The sequence below is a fragment of the Erpetoichthys calabaricus genome, chromosome 1 (genome assembly GCF_900747795.2).
Source record: "Erpetoichthys calabaricus chromosome 1, fErpCal1.3, whole genome shotgun sequence".
Classification (NCBI taxonomy): domain Eukaryota; kingdom Metazoa; phylum Chordata; class Cladistia; order Polypteriformes; family Polypteridae; genus Erpetoichthys; species Erpetoichthys calabaricus.
This window is the reverse complement of record NC_041394.2, coordinates 356,448,312-356,472,953: the sequence shown is the minus strand read 5'-3', so window position 1 is coordinate 356,472,953 and position 24,642 is coordinate 356,448,312. Positions and strand designations below refer to the sequence as shown.

General features: G+C 38.8%; 4 protein-coding genes across 7 annotated transcripts in view; 2 read left to right on the top strand and 2 right to left on the bottom strand.

Moving 5' to 3' along the window:
* Positions 1–23,481, top strand: part of LOC114665359 (gastrula zinc finger protein XlCGF57.1-like) — a 54,067-nt gene extending 30,586 nt beyond the window's left edge. The window contains exon 3 of the mRNA XM_028819892.2: positions 20,508–23,481. Within this exon, the coding sequence (XP_028675725.1) occupies positions 20,508–21,607 (1,100 nt within the window). The 3' untranslated portion in view covers positions 21,608–23,481. The remainder of the gene's footprint in view (positions 1–20,507) is intronic.
* LOC114665494 (zinc finger protein 239-like) overlaps positions 1–24,642 on the top strand; it is a 541,579-nt gene that overhangs the window by 11,405 nt on the left and 505,532 nt on the right. The window lies entirely within an intron of this gene.
* Positions 1–24,642, bottom strand: part of LOC114665322 (zinc finger protein ZFP2-like) — a 439,810-nt gene that overhangs the window by 167,819 nt on the left and 247,349 nt on the right. The window lies entirely within an intron of this gene.
* LOC114642351 (zinc finger protein OZF-like) overlaps positions 1–24,642 on the bottom strand; it is a 449,463-nt gene that overhangs the window by 268,858 nt on the left and 155,963 nt on the right. The window lies entirely within an intron of this gene.

The following is a 24,642-nucleotide window of genomic DNA, read 5'->3' as shown; positions in this document are numbered from 1 at the left end:
AGAACATACTACATCTGATGCTTCAAATGGGAATTGGACCCTGAAGGGAGATATGTGATGGTCATGGGCAACTTTTTTAACAGTAAAATGATTTTGATAAATGCTTATGCACCCAATGTTCGATGATAAGGAATTCATGCAAAATCTATTTGCATCCATTCCCAATGTGAACACTCATAAAATTATAATGGCTGGGGACTTTAATTGTGTTTTAAATCCACTCTTAGATAGGACTTCCGTCACAGGGGGGACAACATCTAACACTGCAAAGACAATTACACAGTTTGTAACTGACCACAACTTATCAGACCCCTGGAGGTTTCTTAACGCAAACTCAAGAACATATTCGTTCTACTCACCAGTGCATCATAGCTACTCAAGAATTCATTATTTTTTTATAGATAATAATTTCTTGCCTACGATTAAATCGTGTAAATACGACACAATTGTTATCTCCAACTATGCCCCTCTAGTCTTGGAGCTAAAATCATTAAGCCCCTCACACTCTCCTCGCAGATGGCGTCTTAACCCTCTTCTATTAGCAGACGAGAACTGCACAGAATTTATATCCAAACAAATCAGCTTCTTCATAGAGACAAACTCACCCTCAGAGGCTTCTGAAGGAACACTCTGGGAAACTCTAATGGCCTTCTTAAGAGGACAAATTATTTCATATCTTTCCCACAGAAATAAATTAGAAACCAAGAAAGCGTCAGAGCTAAGAAGCAAAACTACTAGAATAGATGAAGAACAAGCCAGGCATCCAAGTGAGGCTCTTCATAGGAAAAGGCAGGCTCTGCATACAGAACTCAACATCTTGACAGCTAAAGAAACTGAACAACTTATAAGTCAAGACATCATTACTATGAACACAGAGAGAAAACTAATAAGCTTTTAGCTCAACAAATCCACAAACAAGAAGTTTTCAATGCAATCCCAGTAATCACCAACACGAATCGAGAAGAAATCATTGACCATAAAAATATAATGCACACATTTAGAGATTACTATAAAATCTTATCTACTGAGTTCAAAGAAGAGAACACTCAATCTAATGCATTTCTGGATACATTACAGACACCACAAATAGATACTTTAAGTGCTGAGGAACTGGATAAACCTCTAACCCTATCAGAATTACTAGATGCTATAAAGTCACTTCAAAGCGGGAAATCAGCAGGCCCTGATGGCTACCCTGTAGAATTTTATGAGAAATTCTCCACTCAGCTAGCTCCCATCTTATTGGCAACATTTACAGATGCTAGAGACAATCAAATTCTACCTCAAACTTTTCGTCAAGCATTAATCACCGTCTTTCCTATACAAAATAAGGACTTGTTACAATGTGCATCATACAGACCAATTTCACTCCTGAATAATGATGTTAAGATACTCTCAAAAATTATAGCTAGAAGGATGGAGAAAGTGCTGCCTTCGGTAATATCACAGGATCAAACTGGATTTATTAAAGGCTGACACTTATCTTACAGTCTCCGACGCCTGTTTAATGTAATATATTCACCAGCAAAGTCAAACACCCCAGAGATGATATCACTAAGAGGCAGAAAAAGCATTTGATATGATTGAATAGAACTACCTTTTCACTGCATTGGAGAAATTTGGGTTTGGCCCGAATATTTGTGCATAGATCAAACTACTGTATACCAATACAGAAGCTTCAGTTTGTATTAACAACATTTGTTCAGACTACTTTAAGCTAGAACGTGGCACCAGACGAGGATACCCCTTGTCACCAATGCTGTTTGCAATCGCCATTGAACCACTGGTGGTCCACTTTCGAAATTCTTATCAGATAAAGGGGATTATCAGAGAAGGACTAGAAAAGAAAATTTCTCCATATGCAGATGGTATGGTTTTATATATCAGACCCAGAAAACACTGTGCCTGCAGTTTTAACAGCACTTACAGAATTTCAAAGGATATCTGGTCTCAGAATTAATCTGAATAAAAGTATACTCTTTCCAGTGAATTCACAAGCATATAATATTAGATTAGACACCCTACCTTTTACTATAGCAGATCAGCTTAAATACCTAGGGGTGAATATCACAAGTAAACATAAAGCTCTTTATCAACAAAATTTTGCCGTCTGTATGGAAAAAATTAAGCAAGACTTGCATAGATGGTCAACCCTTCATCTCACTCTAGCCGGAAGAATTAACGCTGTTAAGATGAATATCCTTCCTAAACTTCTTTTTTTATTTCAAAACATTCCAATATATATCAATAAATAATTTTTTAAGCAATTAGATTCAACTATAATCTCATTTATTTGGAACTCAAAACACTCGCGCATCCGAAGAGCGACCCTACAAAAACCTCAGGCAGAAGGTGGCATGGCTCTACCTAATTTTCAGTGTTATTACTGGGCAGCAAACATACAAGCCATAAAAACCTGGACACAAATAAATGAACATACACAGGCTTGTTTCGCAATTGAAGTAAAATCCTGTAGTGCTTTACTCACTCAGAATATGGAACCAATTTAGAAAGCAATTTAAGCTGGAAAATCTTTTATCTGTGGCACCCCTGCAGGAGAACCCCCTCTTTCAACCCTCGTAAGCATATCCAGTGTTTAATACCTGGAAAAGATTTGGAATTAAATTGCTCAGAGATCTTTATATAGACAATATCTTTGCATCCTTTGAACAATTACATTCCAAATTCAACCTCCCAGCTACACATTTCTTTCACTATCTTCAAATTAGAAACTTTGTTAAACAGAAACTGCCCGATTTTCCTCATCTCGTACCCTCCACCATGCTGGAAAAAATACTGCTCAATTTCGAGGAATTAAACACAATTTCCACATTTTATAAAATTTTATTAGAGTCCCTTCCTTTCAAAGATCCAAGAGGACAATGAGAAAAAGATCTCTTAATCAATATATAAGAAAAGGAGTGGAAGGTAGCATTGCAGAAAATTCACTCAAGCTCCATATGCGCAGAGCATAGAATTATTCAACTAAAAATTATATATCGAGCTCATCTGTCTCGCTTAAAACTGTCCAAAATGTTTCCAGGGCAAGATCCAACCTGAGAACGCTGCAACCAAGCTCCTGCCTCACTGGGTCACATGTTCTGGGTCTGCACCAAATTAACATCATTTTGGACCAAAATTTTTAAGTGCCTTTCAGACAGCCTTGGTGTCACAATCCCTCCTAACCCATTAACAGCTGTGTTTGGTGTTCTTCCAGATGGACTTGAAGTGGAGAAGGACAAGCAAACGGTGATTGCATTCACTACACTTTTGGCACGCAGACTTATTTTGTTAAATTGGAAGAATCCTAACTCTCCTCTGATAAGTCAGTGGGAAACCGATGTTTTATATTATTTGAAATTGGAAACAAAACAAATTCTCAATTAGAGGATCTGTACAAAATTTTTTCAAAACCCGGCAGGATCTGATCAATTCCTTTTTTTTTTTTTTTTTTTTTTTTTTTGCCCTATTAAAAAGCCCTAAGCAATTCTCCTTTGGCCATGCTCTCCTTCTCAAGGGTGGGGTTTGATTTGTCTTCAATTCTTTTTTCTATAAATTGATATATTTGTATGGAATGATTACAATAAAATTAATAAATAAAAAAAAAAAAAGTGGCCTTTTTGACATGAGCTGTGGACCCGCTATACCACAGTTATCAGAAAAGTTTAAAAGAGTTCAAACTTTTCAGTTTAAGCAAATGGAGATTAAGAGGAGGAATGACTAAAGTATTTAAAATCATGAAGGTAATTAAAGCAGTCGAGCTCTACTTGGCTGATAATTTAAAAAGAGTTCAACAAGAACAGGAGGACACAGTTGGAAAGTTAAGGGAAAATTTTACATAAACATCAGAAAATTTTTCTTCACACAGAGAACCACAGACATGTGGAATAAATTACCAGATAGTGTGGAGAGAAGGACTTTAGGGACCTTCAAAACTCGAGTTGATGTTGTATTAAAGAAACTAGGTGGATCAGATTAGCAGATTGGGATGACTTGCCAGTTCTCAGAAATTTGTTTGTAAAAGTTTCCAATTTCTGTTTACACAAAGGAAAGTAACTTTGCAAGGCTCTCTCTCTCTTTGTTTACTTTACTGCTCTGTATGAGAAGGGGGTCTCTGGCCATTAGACTCACAGTACATCAAGGCAACTCATGTACTCTTAATTTAAGAAACAGAATAATAAATTTACAATGTGTTGATAAACACAAGGATTACTTAAATTTGATCACTGATTATTTCTTGACAGTGAAGAAAGGACGCAGACAGATGAGACTTACAAACATATCACAGAAGAGATTGCTTCTTTACTTGCTGTTTAGAGTTCGAATTTGCCTTGGCTCAGATAAACAGTTTTATCATACCAGAGCCTTAAAGATGATTTCTGATGTTATGTGGAGTTGTTGCTGTTGTTCCAGGTTCAAATGGTCCTTTTCTGTCTTCAGAGTTCACTCATCATCTTTGCTATCTGTTTCTTCATGGTGTGCTGTGACTCTCTTTTTCAATTCACTGTCAGGGTAGGTACTGAAACTCCCGTCTTGTAATAATGGCTCTTTTTAAGTCTTGCCAGACTGCTCAGGGACTAGAACAGAGGTTGGGAAGAGTGGCTCTTAGTCAGTTCAGGGCGTCCATGTCCAAGGCTCTATGGTAGAGGAGCTTCCAGGTCAAAGAAAGTTTGTGAACTGTTTGCTCTGCACAGTGTGGTCGGCTTCTCACAGCAAAAGGGAGCAAATTGTTAGCATTCAGCCCACAAAGAGAAGGCATTGTCTGCTTCTTGGCTCCCCAGAGAGAACATATCCTCCGTCTTCGTCCACCAAAAGAGACAGAAGAGGTGAATTAAGCTACATTTAAAGGAGGGTGTAGCCCCTGGGAGTTGAATTAAAGCCCCTTCTAGTTGCAGATCCAGGGCCTGCTTATAGGCTCGTTATTTTTTCCCTCACAAACAGGCAGGTTCAGTTCTCGGTTACAAGCCTAAGATGAAAGTCAATTTGGGCGTTGATTTGTTTGATGGACACTCTGAAAAGCTGCAGCCTCAACTCTGATTTACACCTTTGTGTTTAGATGAAGTACTGGGCTGATAACTGGTATGAGCTGTGCTTCAGCCATTCATTCAGGATTACAGGGTGAGCAGGTGCAGCTGACTTTCTGTATCCTTATTAAATCTTCTGTCTTAACAGGTTTTGAGTGTCACTAAAAATCCTATTAAAATGGTGATGCCCACTTTGACCTGCACAGTCATGGAGTATCTGGTGATGTGACATAAACACTTGATGTGTGGCCTGTGCAGCTCCCCCTCCTAGGCCAGGTGTGGCAGGTGGTCCGTGTGCCTCAGTGACCCTGTATGATGTCTGGAGATTTGTGCTGCTGACCAGAACTATAAAGCGTAATTGTGACATTGGTGACCAGTATTTTGATTGTTTTTTAAATTGTGCTTATTTGTGACGAGCAAGACAGCATTTTTCATAGTTTTGTAGAAAAAAAATTAGTAAATTGTGCACGATGGTGAAATGTTAAGTCCCTGTGTTTTGATCACATCGTGTATTTAGGACTCTCCTTTCACTGGATATGCTAGGCCTTACATCCGTCTTATTTTGTGTGTCTTGTTGCCTTTGTTCGTTGGACATTACACCTGGGCATGGGTGCCACACATTTTATTGTTATATATGTATTTAGTAATGTTTGTCTAATTGTTAGTTTCTTTTTGAAGAATATGAGAAAATAAAGCAATTTTGTTATGACATTTTTTTTTCTTTCTGATGTTACTCTATATCATTTTAATTTAATCTTTTTGCCTTTGTTAATTTCCTTAACAAGCAGTGGAGCAGTGAGATAAGCATTTTGTGTTGCCTGTGCAGTTTTACCACTCCTCAGGTTGGCATGACTGGTCTGCTTCAGTGGTCCTCCCAGTGATGTTGTGTGGAGATTTGTGCTCATGACTGGGTGAGTCTAAGAGGAGGTGGCAGACAAAGAACAATCCATGAATGGCCCTCTCGCTCATCTTGATCCATTCACACAACTTGTAGAGATTGAATTCCCCAACAGCAAAGCTTGCACAGTGGCATTCAAAAGTTCAGGCACCCTGGGCAAAATTTCTGTTACTATAACCAGCTAAGTAAGAAAAAGATGACCTGATCACCAAAAGGCATAAAGCTGAACATGACAAATTTCTTTAATATTTTAAGCAAGATTACTTTTTATTTCCATCATTTACCTTTTTAAAATAATGAAAAGGTAAAAGGGCATGAAGGAAAAGTGTGGGCACCTGCATGGTCCTTACTTAGTAACACCCCGTTTGGCACGGATCACAGCCTGTAAACACTTTTTGTGGCCCACTAAGAGTCTTTCAATTTATTGCAACAGTGTTGTCTCTTTAGAACGTACTAACTGTCAATTCCTGTCCATTCTTTTCTTTCTCCAAGTCACCAATCACCACACAATCGGCTCTGTAATAGATGTCAAGCCATCTGTAAGCTTAGAATGCCGATTCTTCAAAACTTTTAAGGAACATTGAAATACCTTTGCAGTACATGTTTAATTATTCTATCCATCCAGGGTCACGCCAATCCCAGCAAGAATACAGCACGAGGCAAGAACATAGCTAGCGCTGCGACACCGTGTCCTCACATATTAAATTATTGGCATGGAGCTGGACAGTTTAACATCTGTGGCAGAGCGAAGGGCGCTCAGCAGGCTCCTATCAATTATGGAGAATCCACTGCATCCACTTAATAGTATCATCTCCAGACAGAAGAGCAGCTTCAGCGACAGACTGCTGTCACTGTCCTGTTCCACTGACAGATTGAGGAGATCGTTTCTCCCCCAAACTATGCGACTCTTTAATTCCATCCGGGGGGGTAAATGTTAACATTCAACATTATACATAGTTATTGTCTGTTCTTCACCTGCATTGTTATCATTCTTTAATTTAATATTATTTATTGTATCAGTATGCTGCTGCTGAAGAAGGTGAATTTCCCATTGGGATTAATAAAGTATCTATCTATCTATCTATCTATCTATCTATCTATCTATCTATCTATCTATCTATCTATCTATCTATCTATCTATCTATCTATCTATCTATCTATCTATCTATCTATCTATCTATCTATCTATCTATCTATCTATCTATCTATCTATCTATCTATCTATCTATCTATCTATCTATCTATCTATCTATCTATTAACAATATATATTATTTAAATGATGTTAAAATATTATCTGTATAATATCTTCTTTCGGCTGCTCCCGTTAGGGATCACCACAGTGGATCATCTTCTTCCGTATCTTTCTGTCCTCTGTATCTTGCTCTGTTACACCCATCACCTGCATGTCCTCTCTCACCACATCTATAAACCTTCTCTTAGGCCTTCCTCTTTACCTCATGCCTGGCAGGTCTATCCTTAACATCCTTCTCCCAATATACCCAGCATCTCTCCTCTGCACATGTCCAAACCAGCGCAATCTCGCCTCTCTGACTTTGTCTCCCAACCTTCCAACTTGAGCTGATCCTCTAATGCCCTCATTTCTAATCCTGTCCATCCTCATCACACCCAATGCAAATCTTAGCATCTTTAACTCTGCTACCTCCAGTTCTGTCTCCTACTTTCTGGTCAGTGCCACCGTCTCCATCCCATATAACATAGCTGGTCTCACTTCCGTCCTGTAGACCTTCCCTTTCACTCTTCCTGATACCCGTCTGTCACAAATTACTCCTGACAATCTTCTCCACCCACCCATTCTACCTTGCCTTCACTCTCCTTCTTTTCACCTCTCTTCCACAATCCCCATTACTCTGTACTGTTGATCCCAAGTATTTCAACTCCTCCAGCTTTGCCAACTCTACTCCCTGAATCTTCACCGTTCCACTGACCTCCCTCTCATTCACACACATGTATTCTGTCTTGTTCCTACTGACCTTCATTCCTCTCCTCTCTAGAGCATATCTCCACCTCTCCAGGGTTTTGGCAACCTTCTCCCTACTATCGCTGCAGATTACAATGTCATCAGCAAACATCATAGTCCACGGGGACTCCTGTCTAATCTCATCTGTCAACGTGTCCATCACCATTGCAAATAAAAATCCCTGATGTAATCCCACCTCCACCTTGAATGCATCCGTCACTCCTCCCACAGACCTCACCACTGTCACACTTCCCTCGTACATTTCCTGTTTAACTCTTACGTACTTCTCTGCCACTCCCGACTTCCTCATACAATACCACAACTCCTCACGAGGCACCCTGTCATATGCTTTCTCCAGGTCCACAAAGACACAATGCAACTCCTTCTGGCCTTCTCTAAACTTCTCCATCAACACCCTCAGAGCAAACATTGCATCTGTGGTGCTCTTTCTTGTCATGAAACCATCCTGCTGCTCACTAGTCATCACCTCATTTCTTAACCTAGCTTCCACTGCTCTTTCCCATAACTTCATGCTGTGGCTCATCAATTTTATCCCCCTGTAGTTACGACAGTCCTGCACATTCCCCTTATTCTTAAATATCAGGCACCAGTACACTTCTTCTCCACTCCTCAGGCATCCTCTAATTTTCTAAGATTCCATTTAACAATCTGGTTAAAAACTTCACTGCCATCTTTCCTAAACACCTCCATGCTTCCACAGGTATGTCATCTGGACCAACGCCTTTTCCATTCTTCATCCTCTTCATAGCTGTATAATGTAATAAACATATTTTGCTGCATTTCATCTTAAAAATGATATTGTCATCATATGTAAATAAGTGCTTTATAAAGTGGCTCAGGTTGTGCAATATTATAACTGTATTGCAAATTTACAGTGAGGTGATTGTACTTATAAGTACAAACAGTTCTACAAGGTGAACTTGAACTTATTGAGTGAGTTTAGAGCTCTTGGGATGAAACTGTTTTTGAACTGCAATGTCCCTACAGGAAAGGCGCTGAAGCGTTTGCCGTATGAGAGAAGTTCAAATAGACAGAATGGCTGAGGCAGCATGTGCTTGATGCTGTATCCCGATAATTCTCTTTCCGATCAGCTGCTGTAGAGCTGTGCTTCCACACTCAGATGCAGTGGGATGAATACTTGAGAGTAACAACACTAAGGCTACTATGGTATTTGGAATAGTTTGGCCATTCCGGGAACCATTATATTGTTACAGGTTAATTACAATCAGATGCCTTAAATTAATTAACAATATGTGGTTTATTTCAGTGTATTTGATAAAGCCGCGTCAGGGATGTGGATCTAAAAAAGAAAAGAAAACCACACTGGAACAAAAGCACTACATTGACGCTGGGTGCTACCAGTTTGCAAAACCAAGCGGGTAACTTGCGTACGCCAAGGATTTAGCTGGCGTGAAAATGTGCGTGGCTTTACACCAAGTTTAGTTTTTATACACCACGACGTGATCGTGGAAACGGGAGTATGCAACATTTTTGTGCATACACACCATTTATACATGAGGCCCCAGGCATCCAATGACCACCTTCCTGCAACACCTCCTGGTATGACGGAAGTGCTGCTAAACAGGACCCTCCTGGTGGTGGTAATTGGCTCCAGCAAGATTGAGCTTCCATGGTTCAAACCTGTGGTCCCATTGCAAGCCAAGGGGGCTGCCCTCTATCGGTCTGGGGGAGACAGTATCCAGAATAAGCCCTCTCCCCCGTCTTTCTGTGCTGAAGGCATCACTGCTGGGAATGGGCCCAGGCAGTCTGTCACACCACATATTGTCGTTAATGTTCAGATCAAGGAACTGAGAGAGCCATGACAAAACATTAAGCTTGGGCCTTTGTGAATTCTGGGGTGCAGTTCTGATCATTATCCTTTTGTAGAAGCTGTACTCTTTTCATTTTTAGCTTTTATAGATGGTGTGATGTTTGCTTCAGAATTTTCTAATATTTAATTGAATCCATTCTTCCCTCTACCAGTGAACAGTTCCCGGTGCTCCTGGCTTCAACACAAGCCTGAAACGTGATTGGTCTTCTCCCATCCTTAACAGTGAGAGACGTTTTCTTGTCATGGAATTCTGTGCACTTTTTCCTCCAAACACACCTTTGCACATTTGGCCAAAACAATATTTTTTGACTTCATCAGTTCACGTAGCTTAGTTCCAAAATGCATCAGGCTTGTTTAGATGTTCATCTACAACCTTTAAATTTTGTGGTGAGGAAATGCTTCTTTTTATGGCTCTTCCTTGGAGGTCATATTTCTGGTGGTGTTGCTGCACAGTAGAACAGTGCATCACCACTCCAGAGTCTGACTACAAAAGACCACCAGGAAGCTTTAAGACACAGGGGTTTAGATTTGCCATTCTAGCAATGCTATGAGCAGTTGTCTTGGAAAGTTGTCTTGGTCTTCCTGACCTCAACTTGATTTCCACCATTGCTGTTAACTGCCATCTCTTAATAACGTTACCAACGGAGGAGGTGGCTACTTGGAAACTCTTTGACATCTTCTATAGTTTTTTCCTGCTTTGTGACTATAAATTATTTTATTCCCCAGAGTGTTAGATAACTGCTTAGAGGAGCCCATGGCTGCTGATTGCTGGGACAAGGATTCCTTGGCCTTGGCCATTCCTAATGATGATTGTAAACAAGCCAAAGACCTAAGGAGCTAATTAGGGTCTGACATCTTGGGGAAAAAAGATATCTGAGACCTCCGATCTCTTGGGGTGCACAAACATTTCTGGGGTACTCCTTTTTTCACTCTACAAATCAAAAATAAGACACAAATCTTGATTAAAATGCAGAAAAGAATGTTTTATCTTTAACTTTATGGCATTTGGATATTGACTTAACTATTCACAGTAACAGTTATTTTCATCAGGTGGGTCCCTACACATTTGCATGTCACTGTGTATGAGATGTCATGAAAGTGTTCATCTTGGTAATGCTACGTCTGAAAAGGATCATCTGCTTGTCAGAGTATATCGTGCATCCAAGTGAAGAATTAAATGACGGAACCCTTAATTTTCTACTATAGAAAATGGTGGTGTATCTAAAATGATAAATTGCAATTATTTTTGAGGGATTTTTTCGTCCTGTCCTGATCATATGTCTGGTTCTTTTCATACAGTGCCATTATTGACAGCTAAGACACATTTGTTTCCTTAGCGGTTTTCTTGCTTTTGCTGCTTTGCTGAAAGTCGATGTGCTCAGCTGTGTGTTGTACCTAAATGTTTCTCATCAAAGTAGTTGCAGCAAATGTCTTTGCTTTAAATACACCACAACTAACAAATAACTTTTTCATTTTAAACTTTATATATAAAATTCCTATCACATTTCAGATACTTTATTTCCTTTTTTTTCTTGTAATCATTCCATACAAATAGATCAATTTTTACAAAAAGTAGGATAGAAAACAAATCAACCCCCACCCCTGAGAAAGAGAGCATGGCCAACGGAGTAAAACTTAAAGCTTGTGAAAAAATACATAAATTGATTAGTTTAATAGGTGGAAAAAGATAAATGGAGATGAAAAAGAAATGGGAAGAGAGTTACTTCCTCAGTGCTTTAAGAGCTTATTCTAAAATATTTTTGATTAGATCCTGCCAGGTTTTGAAAAAGTTCTGCACAGATCCTCTAACTGAGAATTTGATTTTTTCCAATTTCAAATAATATAAAACATCAGTATCCCACTGACTTAAAAGAGGAGAGTTAGGATTCTTCCAGTTTAGCAAAATAAGTTTGCGTGCCAATAGTGTAGTGAAGGCAATCACAGTTTGTTTCTCCTTCTCCACTTTAAGCTCCTCTGTGAGCCCACCAAACACAGCTGTTAATGGGTTAGGAGGGATTGTGACACCAAGGCTGTCTGAAAGGCACTTAAAAATGTTTGTCCAGAAGGATGTTAATTTGGTGCAGGCCCATAACATGTGACCCAGTGAGGCTGGAACTTGATTGCAGCGTTCACAGGTTGGATCTTGCCCTGGAAACATTTTGGACAGTTTTAAGCGAGACAGATGTGCTCGATATATAATTTTGAGTTGAATAAATGTATGCTTTGCACATATGGAGCTTGAGTGAATTCTCTGCATTGCTACCTTCCACTCCTTGTGTGATATGTTGAGTGAGAGATCTTTTTCCCATTGTCCTCTTGGATCTTTGAAAGGGAGGCACTGTAAAATAATTTTATATATTGTAGAAATGCTGTCTGAGTCCTCGAAACTAAGCAATATTTTTTCCAGCATAGAGGAGGGTGCGAGATGAGGTAAATCGGGCAGGTTCTGTTTAACAAAGTTTCTGATTTGAAGATTGTGAAAGAAATGTGTTGCTGGAAAGTTAAATTTGGAATGTAATTGTTCATAGGATGCAAAGATGTTGTCTATATAAAGATCTCTAAGCAATTTAATCCCAAATATTTTCCATATATTAAAAACTGCATATGTTTGCGAGGGTTGAAAAAGGTTTTTCTCATGCAGAGGTGCCACAGATAAGATTCTCCATCTTAAAATGCTTCCTACATTGGTTCCATATTAGTGAGTGAAGCACAACTGGGTTATTGGTATATTGGCAATAACTTGCATTTATTAGGACACAAAGCAGGGAATATAAAGAAGTACTGCAGGATTTTATTTCTATTGCGGACCAAGCCTGTGTATGTTCATCCATTTGTGTCCATGTTCAGGTTTTTATAGCTTGTATGTTTGCTGCCCAGTAATAAAACTGAAAGTTAGGTAGAGCCATGCCACCTTCTGCTTTAGGTCTTTGCAGGGTCGCTCTTTGGATACGTGGTTGTTTTGAGTTCCAAATATTTGAGGTTATGGTTGAATATCATTGCTTAAAAAATGATTTATTGATGTATATTGGAATATTTTGATATAAAAATAAAAGCTTAGGAAGGATATTCATCTTAACAACATTAATTCTTCCAGCTAGAGTGAGATGAAGGGTTGCCCATCTTTGCAAGTCTTGCATAATTTTTCCATACAGATGGTAAAATTTTGTTGATAAGTGCTTTATGTTTACTTGTGATATTTATCCCTAGGTATTTAAACTGATCTGCAATGATAAAAGGAAAGGTGTCCAATCTAATATTGTATGCTTGAGAATTCACTGGAAAGAGCACACTTTCATTCAAATTAATTCTGAGACCAGAGATCTTTTGAAATTCTGTAAGTGCTGTTAAGACTGCATGCACAGTATTTTGTGGGTATGATATATACAGTACCATATTATCTGCATTATAGAGAAATTTTCTGTTCTAGTCCTTCTCTGATGATCCCCTTTATCTGGTAAGCACTTTGACAGTGAACTGCCAGTGGTTCAATGGCTATTGCAAATAGCAATGGTGACAAGGGGCATCCTTACCTGGTACCACGTTCTAGTCTAAAGTAGGCTGATCAAATGTTGTTAATACAAACTGAAGCTTCTGGATTGGTATATAGTAGTTTGAGCCATGCACAAATGTTGGGGCCAAACCCAAATTTCTCTGGGTAATAATAATATCTCTGGGGTGTTTGACTTTGCTGGTGAATATATTACATTAAACAGGCGTTGAAGATTGAAAGCTAAATGTCGGCCTTTAATAAATCCAGTTTGATCTTGTGATATTAACGAAGGCAGCACTTTCTCCATCCTTCTAGCTAGAATTTTTGAAAGTATCTTAACATCATTATTCAAAAGTGAAATTGGCCTGTATGATGCACACTGTAATAAGTCCTTATTTTGTTTAGGGAAGACAGTGATTAATGCTTGGTGAAACGTTTGAGGTAGAATTTGATTGTCTCTGGCTTCTGTAAATGTTGCTAATAAGAGGGGAGCTAGCTGAGTGGAGAATCTATACTAATAAATGGCAAAGCCCTCACTGACTCACTCATCACTAATTCTACAACCTCCCGTGTAGGTAGAAGACTGAAATTTGGCAGGCTCATTCCTTACCGCTTACTTACAAAAGTTAAGCAGGTTTCATTTTGAAATTCTATGCGTAATGGTCATAACGGTCGACAACGTCCGTCATGTTAAACTTTCATATTTATGGCCCCATCTTCACGAAATTTGGTAGGCGGCTTCCCTGCGCTAACTGAAACCGATGTACGTACTTATTTCGGAAGTTGTGAGAAAACATTAAAAAGGAGGTGTGTCAGATGTCATCGTACATTTTCTGATGCAGCTAGATAGAAACAACTTCGTGACACTACCGCCAAATACTCGCAGAAAAATCCACAAGATCATAGACACGCTGTCGATAAATACTCGCAGGCAAATCCACAAGTTCATAGAGGTTCTGTTTCTAGGTACAATCCCAATAATGAAAAGCGGCTCATACGAAAACAACAAAACAGTACACATTGGATCCAAGGATGTTGACTGTGAGTATTGTCAAGCTCATAGGTGGAAATGTGAGTCTCCTGGTTTGTGCTGTAATGGTGGTAAAGTCTCTCTCACTCCTTTACATAAGCTTCCTGACCTTCTTGAGGGCCTGTTAAATGGCGAACATCCTCAAAGTGAGCATTTCTTGAACAACAGTCGAAAGTATAACAGTGCATTTCAAATGACGTCATTTGGTGCTAACCAAAACGTTGAGGGAAATTTTATGCCTTCATTTAAAGTCCAGGGACAAGTGTATCACTTGATGGGCAGTCTTTTACCTATGCCAACTGAAGAACACAAATTTTTGCTACTTTATTTCGTCCCGGACGATGAAAAGGAAACACAAATGCGGTGCGCTAATAGGCCGTCCGTCGCTCCGGTCTCTTCATTCCCTTCCTTGCTTTGCCACAGTGTTCACGTCTCCCTGCTGATACCTGCAGCCTTTTTATTTAATCCACGGCTTCTCCGCTGTTTTATTGTTTGTTTATAACGATTATAGTTATTGTGTAGGTATTTTAGACTTAGTTTACATTGTTCAGGTACGCATTTCCTTTATTGTTCCAACCGTACCCCCATTAACATGTCTATCGAGGTGATCACCATCGATCAAACAACTGTCACTTACCGAGTGGTTTCCATGCCCGGAAATGGCGCCTGCCTTCTCCATTCTCTGTGTTACATATTGCACGGCCATATCAGGCTCACTCTTGATATCCGGAGGAAGATTGTGTCTTATGTATTGAATGACTGGGACAGGTTCAAGGTGTGGACTGATGACGGTACAGGAGATAATTATACTACACACGAGCACTATAAGAGTGAAATGCTTAACCCCTTCACCTATGGTTCTGCATGTCAGTTGATGGCGGCCGCTGAATTGTTCTGTTGTCGATCCTCCAGGCACTCCTGAGCATAATCTAATTTTGAAGGTTGGGGCACCAATAATGTTACTGAGAAACTTACAGCCACTGAAACTTTGTAACAGCACAAGACTTCAGGTCATGTGTCTGCAAAAGAACCTAATTGAGGCAACTATGTTTACTGGCAGTGGCTCAGGGGAGAGAGTTTTTATTCCTCGCATCCCCGTTATACTCTCTGATCTCCCATTTCAATTCAAACACCTCCAATTTCCAGTAAGGCTCTGCTTCGCAATGACAATTAATAAGTCTCAGGGACAGACCCTGCAACAGGTTGGCATTGATTTGAGGCAAGATTGCCTTTCACATGGCCAACTATACGTTGCATGCTCAAGAGTAAGCTCAGCACACAGCTTGGTCATATTACAACCGGAGGGGCGAACTGACAACGTGGTATACAGAGAGATCCTTAGCAAATAATTATTTGTATATTTTCCCTCAGTTTAAAAAGGTTTGCTTTTCTTCTTAATAAAAATTTTAAGGCAGTACTTCACCGCTGCAAAGCGCAGGTATTTTGCTAGTTTCTTATAAAATTCTACAGGGTAGCCATCAGAGCCTGCTGCTTTCCCGCTCTGAAGTGACTTTATAGCATCTAGTATTTCTGATAGCGCCAGAGGTTTATCCAATTCCTCTGCACTGAGAGTATCTATTTGTGGTATCTGTAATGTATCCATAAATGCATTAGATTGTGTGTTGTCTTCTTTAAGATATTTCCAAACAGCAGTTATTATCTTCATCAGTTTCCACGCTGTGCACTCTGTCAGTCTCCTCAGCTTAACATATTCCATGTCATGAAATCGGTAGACCAGTCAACCAACTACAAGCTGATTTCACAATAAACAGCAAAAACTGGCCACTTTTAATTCAAGACTGATTAATTTGTGTAACACTAATGTTTAATTCAGTTGTAATTCTTTTTTATAGCACTCTTCATTGAGTTCAGGCTTGGACTGCTTGATGTTTGCAGCCATAACAGAGATAATAATTACATACATGAACACACACATTGGATCAAATTGACAGTAAAACCTGGCAAATTTTAGCTTAGTCAACATAAATAAGTCCTGATAGTAGATACCCTTAAACATTATAATGGTGAGTATAAATGTCACCAGCGTGTCACAAAGGTTACCAGTCCTGGTGTCACCTGGCACTCCCCTGTAGAGCTGAAACACCAACAGCTGCACTCTTCCTTGGTTTTCTCATCTTCTAATGTTTCTCCGAGGTCAATGCAGCTTCTGTTGGCCTGTGCACTGAGGCGTCACTTATCAATTGCTCTTATGCTTTGGTGAATGAAAGAAGAAATTTTGTTGTTTGTTTTGGTGTCAAGTGGTTTTAGTTCAAGTGTGGATAAATGCCAGGACACATTCTAATTATTGAAGGTGCACTTTTCATACTTGGCATGGCATTCTGTTTTATATAGTACCCTCCATAATGGCTGACGCAATGAAACATTCTTCTTGCATTTACTCCTTTAACTAGCAAAATACCCGTGCTTCGCAGCAGAGAAGTAGTGTGTTAAAGAGGTTATGAAAAAGAAAAGGAAACACTTTAAAAATAACATAACATGATTGTCAATGTAATTGTGTTGTCATTGTTATGAGTGTTGCTGTCTTTTATATATATATATATATATATATATATATATATATATATATATATATATATATATATAATATACACACACACACACAAACATATATATACATATACATATATACATATATACACATATCTACATATATATGTGGATGTGTATATGTATATATATATGTACATATATATATATATGCACATGTCAATATATATATACACATACATACACACACACATATACATATATACATATACACATACATACATACATACATACATATACATACATACATACATACACACACACACACACACACACACACATATATATATATATATATATATATATATATATATATATACACACAGACACATATATATACATATATATTTACATATCTACATATATACACATATCTACATATATATATACACATCTACATATATATACACATATATATATATATATATATATATATATATATATATATATATATATATACATATCTACATATATATATACACATATATATACATATCTACATATATCTAGACATACCTATATATACATACATACATTGACATATATATATATATAATATATATCAAAATACCCGCGCTTCGCAGCGTCGAAGTACTGCTTTAAAATTTTTATTAAGAAGAAAAGTAAACCTTTTTAAACTGAGGGAAAATTAATCACTAATTATTTGTTAAGGATCTCTCTGTATACCACGTTGTCAGTTCGCCTGTCCGGTTGTAATATGACTAAGCTGTGTGCTGAGCTTACTGTTGAGCATGCAACGTACAGTTGGCCATGTGAAAAGCAGTCCTGCCTCAAATCAATGCCAACGTTTTGTAAGTTCTGTCCCTGAGACTTATTAATTGTCATTGTGAAGCAGAGCCTTAGTGGAAATTGAAGGCGTTTGAATTGAAATGGGAGATCAGAGGGTATAACGGGGATGCGAGGAATAAAAACTCTCTCCCCTGAGCCACCGCCAGTAAAAATAGTTGCCTCAATGAGGTTCTTTTGCAGACACGTGACCTGAAGTCTCGTGCCGTCACAAAGTTTCAGTGGCTGTACGCAAATCCACAATCGTTTCATATTGTTTTCTTACCTTATCAATTGTGTAATGTGTTTTTAGAACAGGTTTGATTCATCGAAGTGATCACTCCTGCTGCGTTCAGTCACTTCACGTGAGCCGCTCTCTTGTGTGATGTTGCGATGTCCACGGGTTTATTTAATGTTAGCTAAGACCCGGTTGTTAAAAGTTTCTCGCTACGGCAATTTTAACTCTGTTACAAAGTGATCCAAACTGTCGTTTATACCTCGTGTCTTCTCATTAAACTTGTATCTCGTGAATATGGCATTGCAAACGGCAGCGGGTCAGTTCACGTGCTTACATGGGAGGCGTGATGACGCGATACATTTTGATATATATCAAAATACCTGCGCTTCGCAGCAGCGAAGTACTGCTTTAAAATTTTTATTAAGAAGAAAAGTAAACCTTTTTAAACTGAGGGAAAATGAATCAATAATTATTTGTTAAGGATCTCTTTGTATACCACGTTGTCAGTTCGCCCCTCCGGTTGTAATATGACCAAGCTGTGTGCTGAGCTTACTCTTGAGCATGAAATCTAACGTGGTTTGTGCCCTTCAGAATGAAAACAGTTTGCATTTACCTTTTTAATAAAAGGCGAGCTTTTAAGCCTGAGAAATCACCCCATAAATGTACACGTTTAATTGCACATGTGTTAATATGTATGCTTACACAGTATTAAAAGACACTCAACAATTAACGTCATTTACCTTTGTTCCCGCGTTTGATAAAAGGTGAGCTTTTAAGCCTGAGAAATCACCCCGTAAATGCACACGTTGAATTGCACGTGTTAATATGTATGCTTTCACAGTATTAAAAGACACTCAACAATTAACGCCATTTACCTTCGTTCCCGCGTTTGACTCGTGCTGTAAATCTCTTCCTTGTTTTCAGTTCACGTGATTACGTAGGAGGCGTGATGACGCGATACGTGACTCCTCTTCCTCCATTAGAGTATATGGACAAAAAACAGGTTCCAGTTATGACCATTACGCATAGAATTTCAAATTGAAACCTGCCAAACTTTTGTAAGTAAGCTGTAAGGAATGAGCCTGCCAAATTTCAGCCTTCTACCTACACGGGAAGTTGGAGAATTAGTGATGAGTCAGTCAGTCAGTCAGTGAGGGCTTTGCCTTTTATTAGTATAGATCCACCGTTTAAAACTACAAATTAAATAATTCAGATGTAATTAAAGTACACATTACTGATTTTCATTTAAGGGGATTTGCAAACATTTCAGTCACACCTTGTAGAAATTATGACACTTTTTCTGAATCGTCCTCCCATTTCAGGGCACCGTAATGTTTGGGACAATTGGTGCCAGAGGTGTTTGTGATTCCTCAGGTGTGTTTCATTGCTTTAGTCTTGCAGGCCTAAGAAACCTCAGCTTACTTCTACCTACAGACCACCTTTGGTGTCTGTAGTTGCCATTGTTCAACATAAGGGCAAGAGCTGTGCCAATGAAAGTCAAAGAAGCTGGAAAACAATAATGAAATCATTAGAAACATCGGAAAACCTTAAGATTACCCAATTCAACTGTCTGGGATATCAATAACAAGAAAGAACACACTGGTGAGATCAGTAATCATAAAGGGACTTGTAGGCCAAGTAAGACCACCACTGCTGAAGACAGCAGACGTTGCTGCAGATTTAATTTTGATCAGGAGTTGCATACCCTGATGGTAACGATATTTCATGTTATCTCTCTACCGTCTTAAGTATACCATCCCATACAGATGGCATTGCGTGGCTCAGGGTGACTGAGAGATTCCACACCAGTCAGGCAGTTCACACTGAAAAGCTGTCATCGCCGAATAACCCACAGCTGTTCAGACCTGTAAGAGAAAAGGGATTGTGTGATTTCTGTATGGTGGTCTCTGTAATGAAGGCTGCAGTTCAGTACACACTTCAAAGAGGATGACAGTAGGGAGTCTAAATCAGCTAAGTCATCATCATGAGCCAAAATGTCATTGTGATACATCAAAACTCACTTCTTGTGTAGCCTGTCAAACATCAGAATGTAAAATGTGTAATGAATCCTCACAGGTGGCGCAGTGGTAGTGCTGCTGCTTTGCAGTAAGGAGACTGTGGAAGATTGTGGGTTCGCTTCCCGGTCCCTCCCTGTGTGGATAGCGCTTTGAGTACTGAGAAAAGCGCTATATAAATGTAATGAATTATTATTATTATTATTAAATGAGATTTTCTATTCAGTTCTTTGTTTTCCCACCTGGAGTTGTTAAAATGCCAACACAAATAAAGTCTGCATGGAACTTACAAATGCTCAAAACTTGAGGGAACTTTGAGCCAATTTAAATGGCAAGTTCTACTTTTATAAATCCTAACTTTTGCATAAGAAAGAGCTTTCATATATGTGGCCGAGCATAAGGAAGTTTTATACATGTGGCCCTAGTGAGAAGTTGTAATAGAGAAGGTAAAATTAACAAATTAAGTGTGTTTTCCAAGTACAATAAAAGTTTTATAATTGCTTATGCTGATCAAAGGTTGTTCCTAATTTCAGCCATTATGTATTTAATGTGAGTTAATGTTGATAATAAGGCAGCGAATTGAAAATAAACACATTTTTTTTCCTTTTTGTTTTAAATTTTACACAGGAAAGAAAAATCACTGCAGTGTGGAATGTGGCAGAGAATTCTCTAACAGGAGTGCTCTTCAGAAACACACGACAGTTCACACCGGAGAGAAAACATACATCTGTAATGAATGTGGTAAACAGTTTTCACAAAAAGGCAATCTTCAGATACACACGAGAGTTCACACTGGAGAGAAGCCATATTGCTGTAATGAATGTGGCAAACAGTTTTCACAAATGAGCAGTCTTCACAAACACAGTAGAATTCACACTGGAGAGAAGCCATATTGCTGTAATCAATGTGGTAAGCAGTTTTCACGAAAAGGCAGTCTTCAGATACACACGAGAGTTCACACTGGAGAGAAGCCATATTGCTGTAATCAATGTGGTAAACAGTTTTCACGAAAAGGCCATCTTCAGAAACACATGAAAGTTCACACCAGACAGAAGCCATATTGCTGTAATAAATGTGGTAAACAGTTTTCAGAGATGACCAGTCTACAGAAACACACGAGAGTTCACACTAAAGAGAAGCCATATTGCTGTAATGAATGTGGTAAGCAGTTTTCACGAAAAGACGATTTTCAGATACACACGAGAGTTCACACCGGAGAGAAGCCATATTGCTGTAATGAATGTGGTAAGCAGTTTTCACGAAAAGGCCATCTTCAGATACACATGAGAGTTCACACAGGAGAGAAGCCATATTGCTGTAACCAATGTGGTAAGCAGTTTTCACAAAAAGGCCATCTTCAGATACACACGAGAGTTCACACTGGAGAGAAGCCATATTGCTGTAATGAATGTGGTAAGCAGTTTTCACAAAAAGGTGATCTTCAGATACACATGAGAGTTCACACTGGAGAGAAGCCGTATTGCTGTAATGAATGTGGTAAGCAGTTTTCACGAAAAGGCGATCTTCAGATTCACACGAGAGTTCACACCGGAGAGAAGCCATGTTGCTGTAAGGAATGTGGTAAACAGTTTTCACAGATGGACAGTCTACAGAAACACACAAGAGTTCACAACAGAATAAATACTGTAGCAGTTCGCAAATCAGTCCAGAAAAACAAGAACCCTTCAGGACTCAAGAGTGAGGTTCAGTCCTGTCCTGAAAAGTAAGCAAATTAAACTATTGTCAACAAATTAATCTCAAAGAGAAGCCATATTGCTGTTTGGAATGTGGCAAACAAATCTGTCAGAGCAGTACACTTCAGAGACGCACCAGAATTCCCACAGGAGAGAAGTACAACTGAACTGTCCTGACTAAAGAGTGAGGTTCACTCCTGCTTGGACAGTAAGCACATGTAACGACTCAAATCCATCCTAGTTAGTGTTGTGTCAAAAACAAATCAACATGGAGGAGAAATAGAAGTTTATATCCTTTTTCCTTTTCCAGAAACAAAATAAAGAACAAGGCGTCATACAAACGGCTTCTCACCAAAGCCCCTACAGCCTCCACCATGTGCCTAGCTCTGTTTTCATAACATACGTATTAAGTATAGAACTATTTACAATATATTATACACATTTCATCAGAAAAAAAAAATGCTTTACAATATACATAGCCTCACACAATAAATAATAGTTCAAATTGGAATCTTCTGGGCCACAAAAAATTCAGACTGGGTGCCAACTCCAGAAGTGGGCTTTCTTGGAGAAGATCTACACCGGGGGCTATCAACCCTTTGTCATGGCATACCACCCCAAAAATATAAATGTTCTGAAATACCTGCATTTTATTTTGGTGTTAAATTGTTAATTTCTGAACTGTTGTTATGTTAAACTAAAGGTAGAATTTCTTTTTTCACCCAGACAATGTTCTTTCCGAGAGCTTTTCTCAGGTACTAGTAATGTTCACCTGTCAAAGACTTGTGTTAGAGTGAATTTCAAAAGGATTTGATATGTTAGGACTGATAGGCACTGGCAGTGTGTCACCATGAGGAGGTCACTTCAGCTGTCTGTGCTAATACTGGAAAAGCAAAAGAAATGCCAGCAATTGTGTCTCAAATGTTGTAAGTCACCTCAGCATCAGTAAATATTATTATTATCATTATTATTATAATTATTATTGTCAAAAAGTTTAGTAAAGTCACGCCTTTGGATCAGAAGGGGTTTCCTGTTCCCGAGAGACTTTGCATTCCAATGTTTTGGTTTACCTACAGTGTGCTTACTTTATTGTTGTGTTTTGTTTGTTTCTTTGAATAAATTACAATCACCTGTCTGTCATCTCCAGTCATCTGACGGTGACTCCTGCACTTGGCTTTCTGTTGGCCAAACTCTGTGAATTAGCACATTTTCCAGAGGACCGTGAAACCCCTCTTTTACACGGTCTTTTGAGCCGAAAGCTAAACTGCCCAACCCAAGAGCAAAATTGACAAGGCAGTGTGTGCGGAGGAGCCTAACCTCATCTCTAGTGCACTGGACATCTATGTAGAAGAGAACATCTGAGCTGTCATCTCCACATTCAGCCAAACCCCAACTCACACACTGCAGACCACCCATCTGTGGGCGCCGCTACGGCCTTTCAGACAACGGGCTCAGTGCACTAAGCTTGAAGTGCTCGGCCGAGGCTGCTGACAGACGAGGATTCCATCTCACCGTTTGGACTGGGATGTGAGATTCTGTCCTTCCAGAGGTAACGTGTTGTCCATCACGAGCTCCAAGCAGAGCGCAGATAGCAAACTGAGAAATGCAGTGAAGTAACCGATCAGTTAAATCACATCATGGCAGCAACACATGCAGTGTGCCTACAGCTTTACTACGACCCTTTGTTTTTTCCCCCATCGAGACAAGTGAAGAAAAGAAACGCGCTGAACTGGAGATTAGGATTTTGTAAGTAATGAGCAATGTAATGAATTTAATTTAAGTAACGTTTCCCAGCACTGGTCGCTTGTGAACTTTTGTTTTTGTATCTGGGATATCATCACTTAAATAATTGGTGGAAATAAACTGAAGTCTGCTTAAGCAACTGGCTAAATAAATAGGCAGAAACATAATAATGTTTTATTTGTTTTTAAAGATAATTATTGACATAACCAATCAAAGTTCCAACTAAGTTGCATTGTTGTGTGGCACAGAAGTATTAATTAATTAATCCTACTTTGAGCCATTCACTAATTAGTGTTGTACTGTTTGTTCATTTGTTTCTGTTACACAAAACTGTTCAATAAAGAAACCAAAATAATTTAATATACAGAGGCAACTGATTATTAAAACTCTTTTGTATTAGAAAGTAATCAAGTTATTTCTCCTTTAAAGAAAAATATTAATTTGCTTGAAGGAAATATGACAAATTGCAATTAATACATAGTAACCTTTGATTACAAATTTGACCTGAGAGATAAATTGCAATTGAATTTTTAATCAGTTGTCCTCCTGTAAACACATAATTTAGAACCATTACTATTCTGTCCCCGAATGCCGTATTAGTGAGGCTTCTCTCCCAAGACCCAGTCCGTATGGAGTGTGCGTTGCCCCACTGGTTGTAGTGAACGTGGACAGATAGTTTTACTCACCAAGAAGTCAAGCCTGAGAATCCGTATACTTTAATGTAGATGTCTTGCAAGAAGTTGTACAAGTATTAGGACGTGAAAACCATTGATAACTTGAAGGTAAAAGGACAATAATTTCCTTAACCTACAATACAATATGGTGGAAGTTAAAGTAAAGACTAAAGCAGTGCCAATAGCAAAAAGGAAGCTAGGGACATACCAACATGTATTAATTAAATAGGGGTGGAAGTAGGAATGTAACAAACAGTCTGATAATATTAACACAGGCTGCTGTAGCTTCACAATTACAAATGATGAAAATCATAATATTTGTGTACAATATATAGCGCCATTTCTTGCTCTATGAAGTCTCCACAGAAGCAGAGGGCCATCGAAGCCACTAAGGGCCCCCAAGCTGCAAGTTCAGCCTCAGTGTATTTGGGGAGTATGAACATCACCTGTCTGTGTGTAGCCAGCTAAGCCCCATCATGTGTTTAATGAAGCACTTACAATATGCTTAAAAATTAAACATTTGATTTAAACAAAACTCTGCTGCAGTGGCAGGAAAGATTTGGCTTGTGTTTGTGGGGTAATTAATTCAAAATCAATGATTATCACCATAGACATATATAGATAGACGCCACCACATTCACTGTGTTTCCC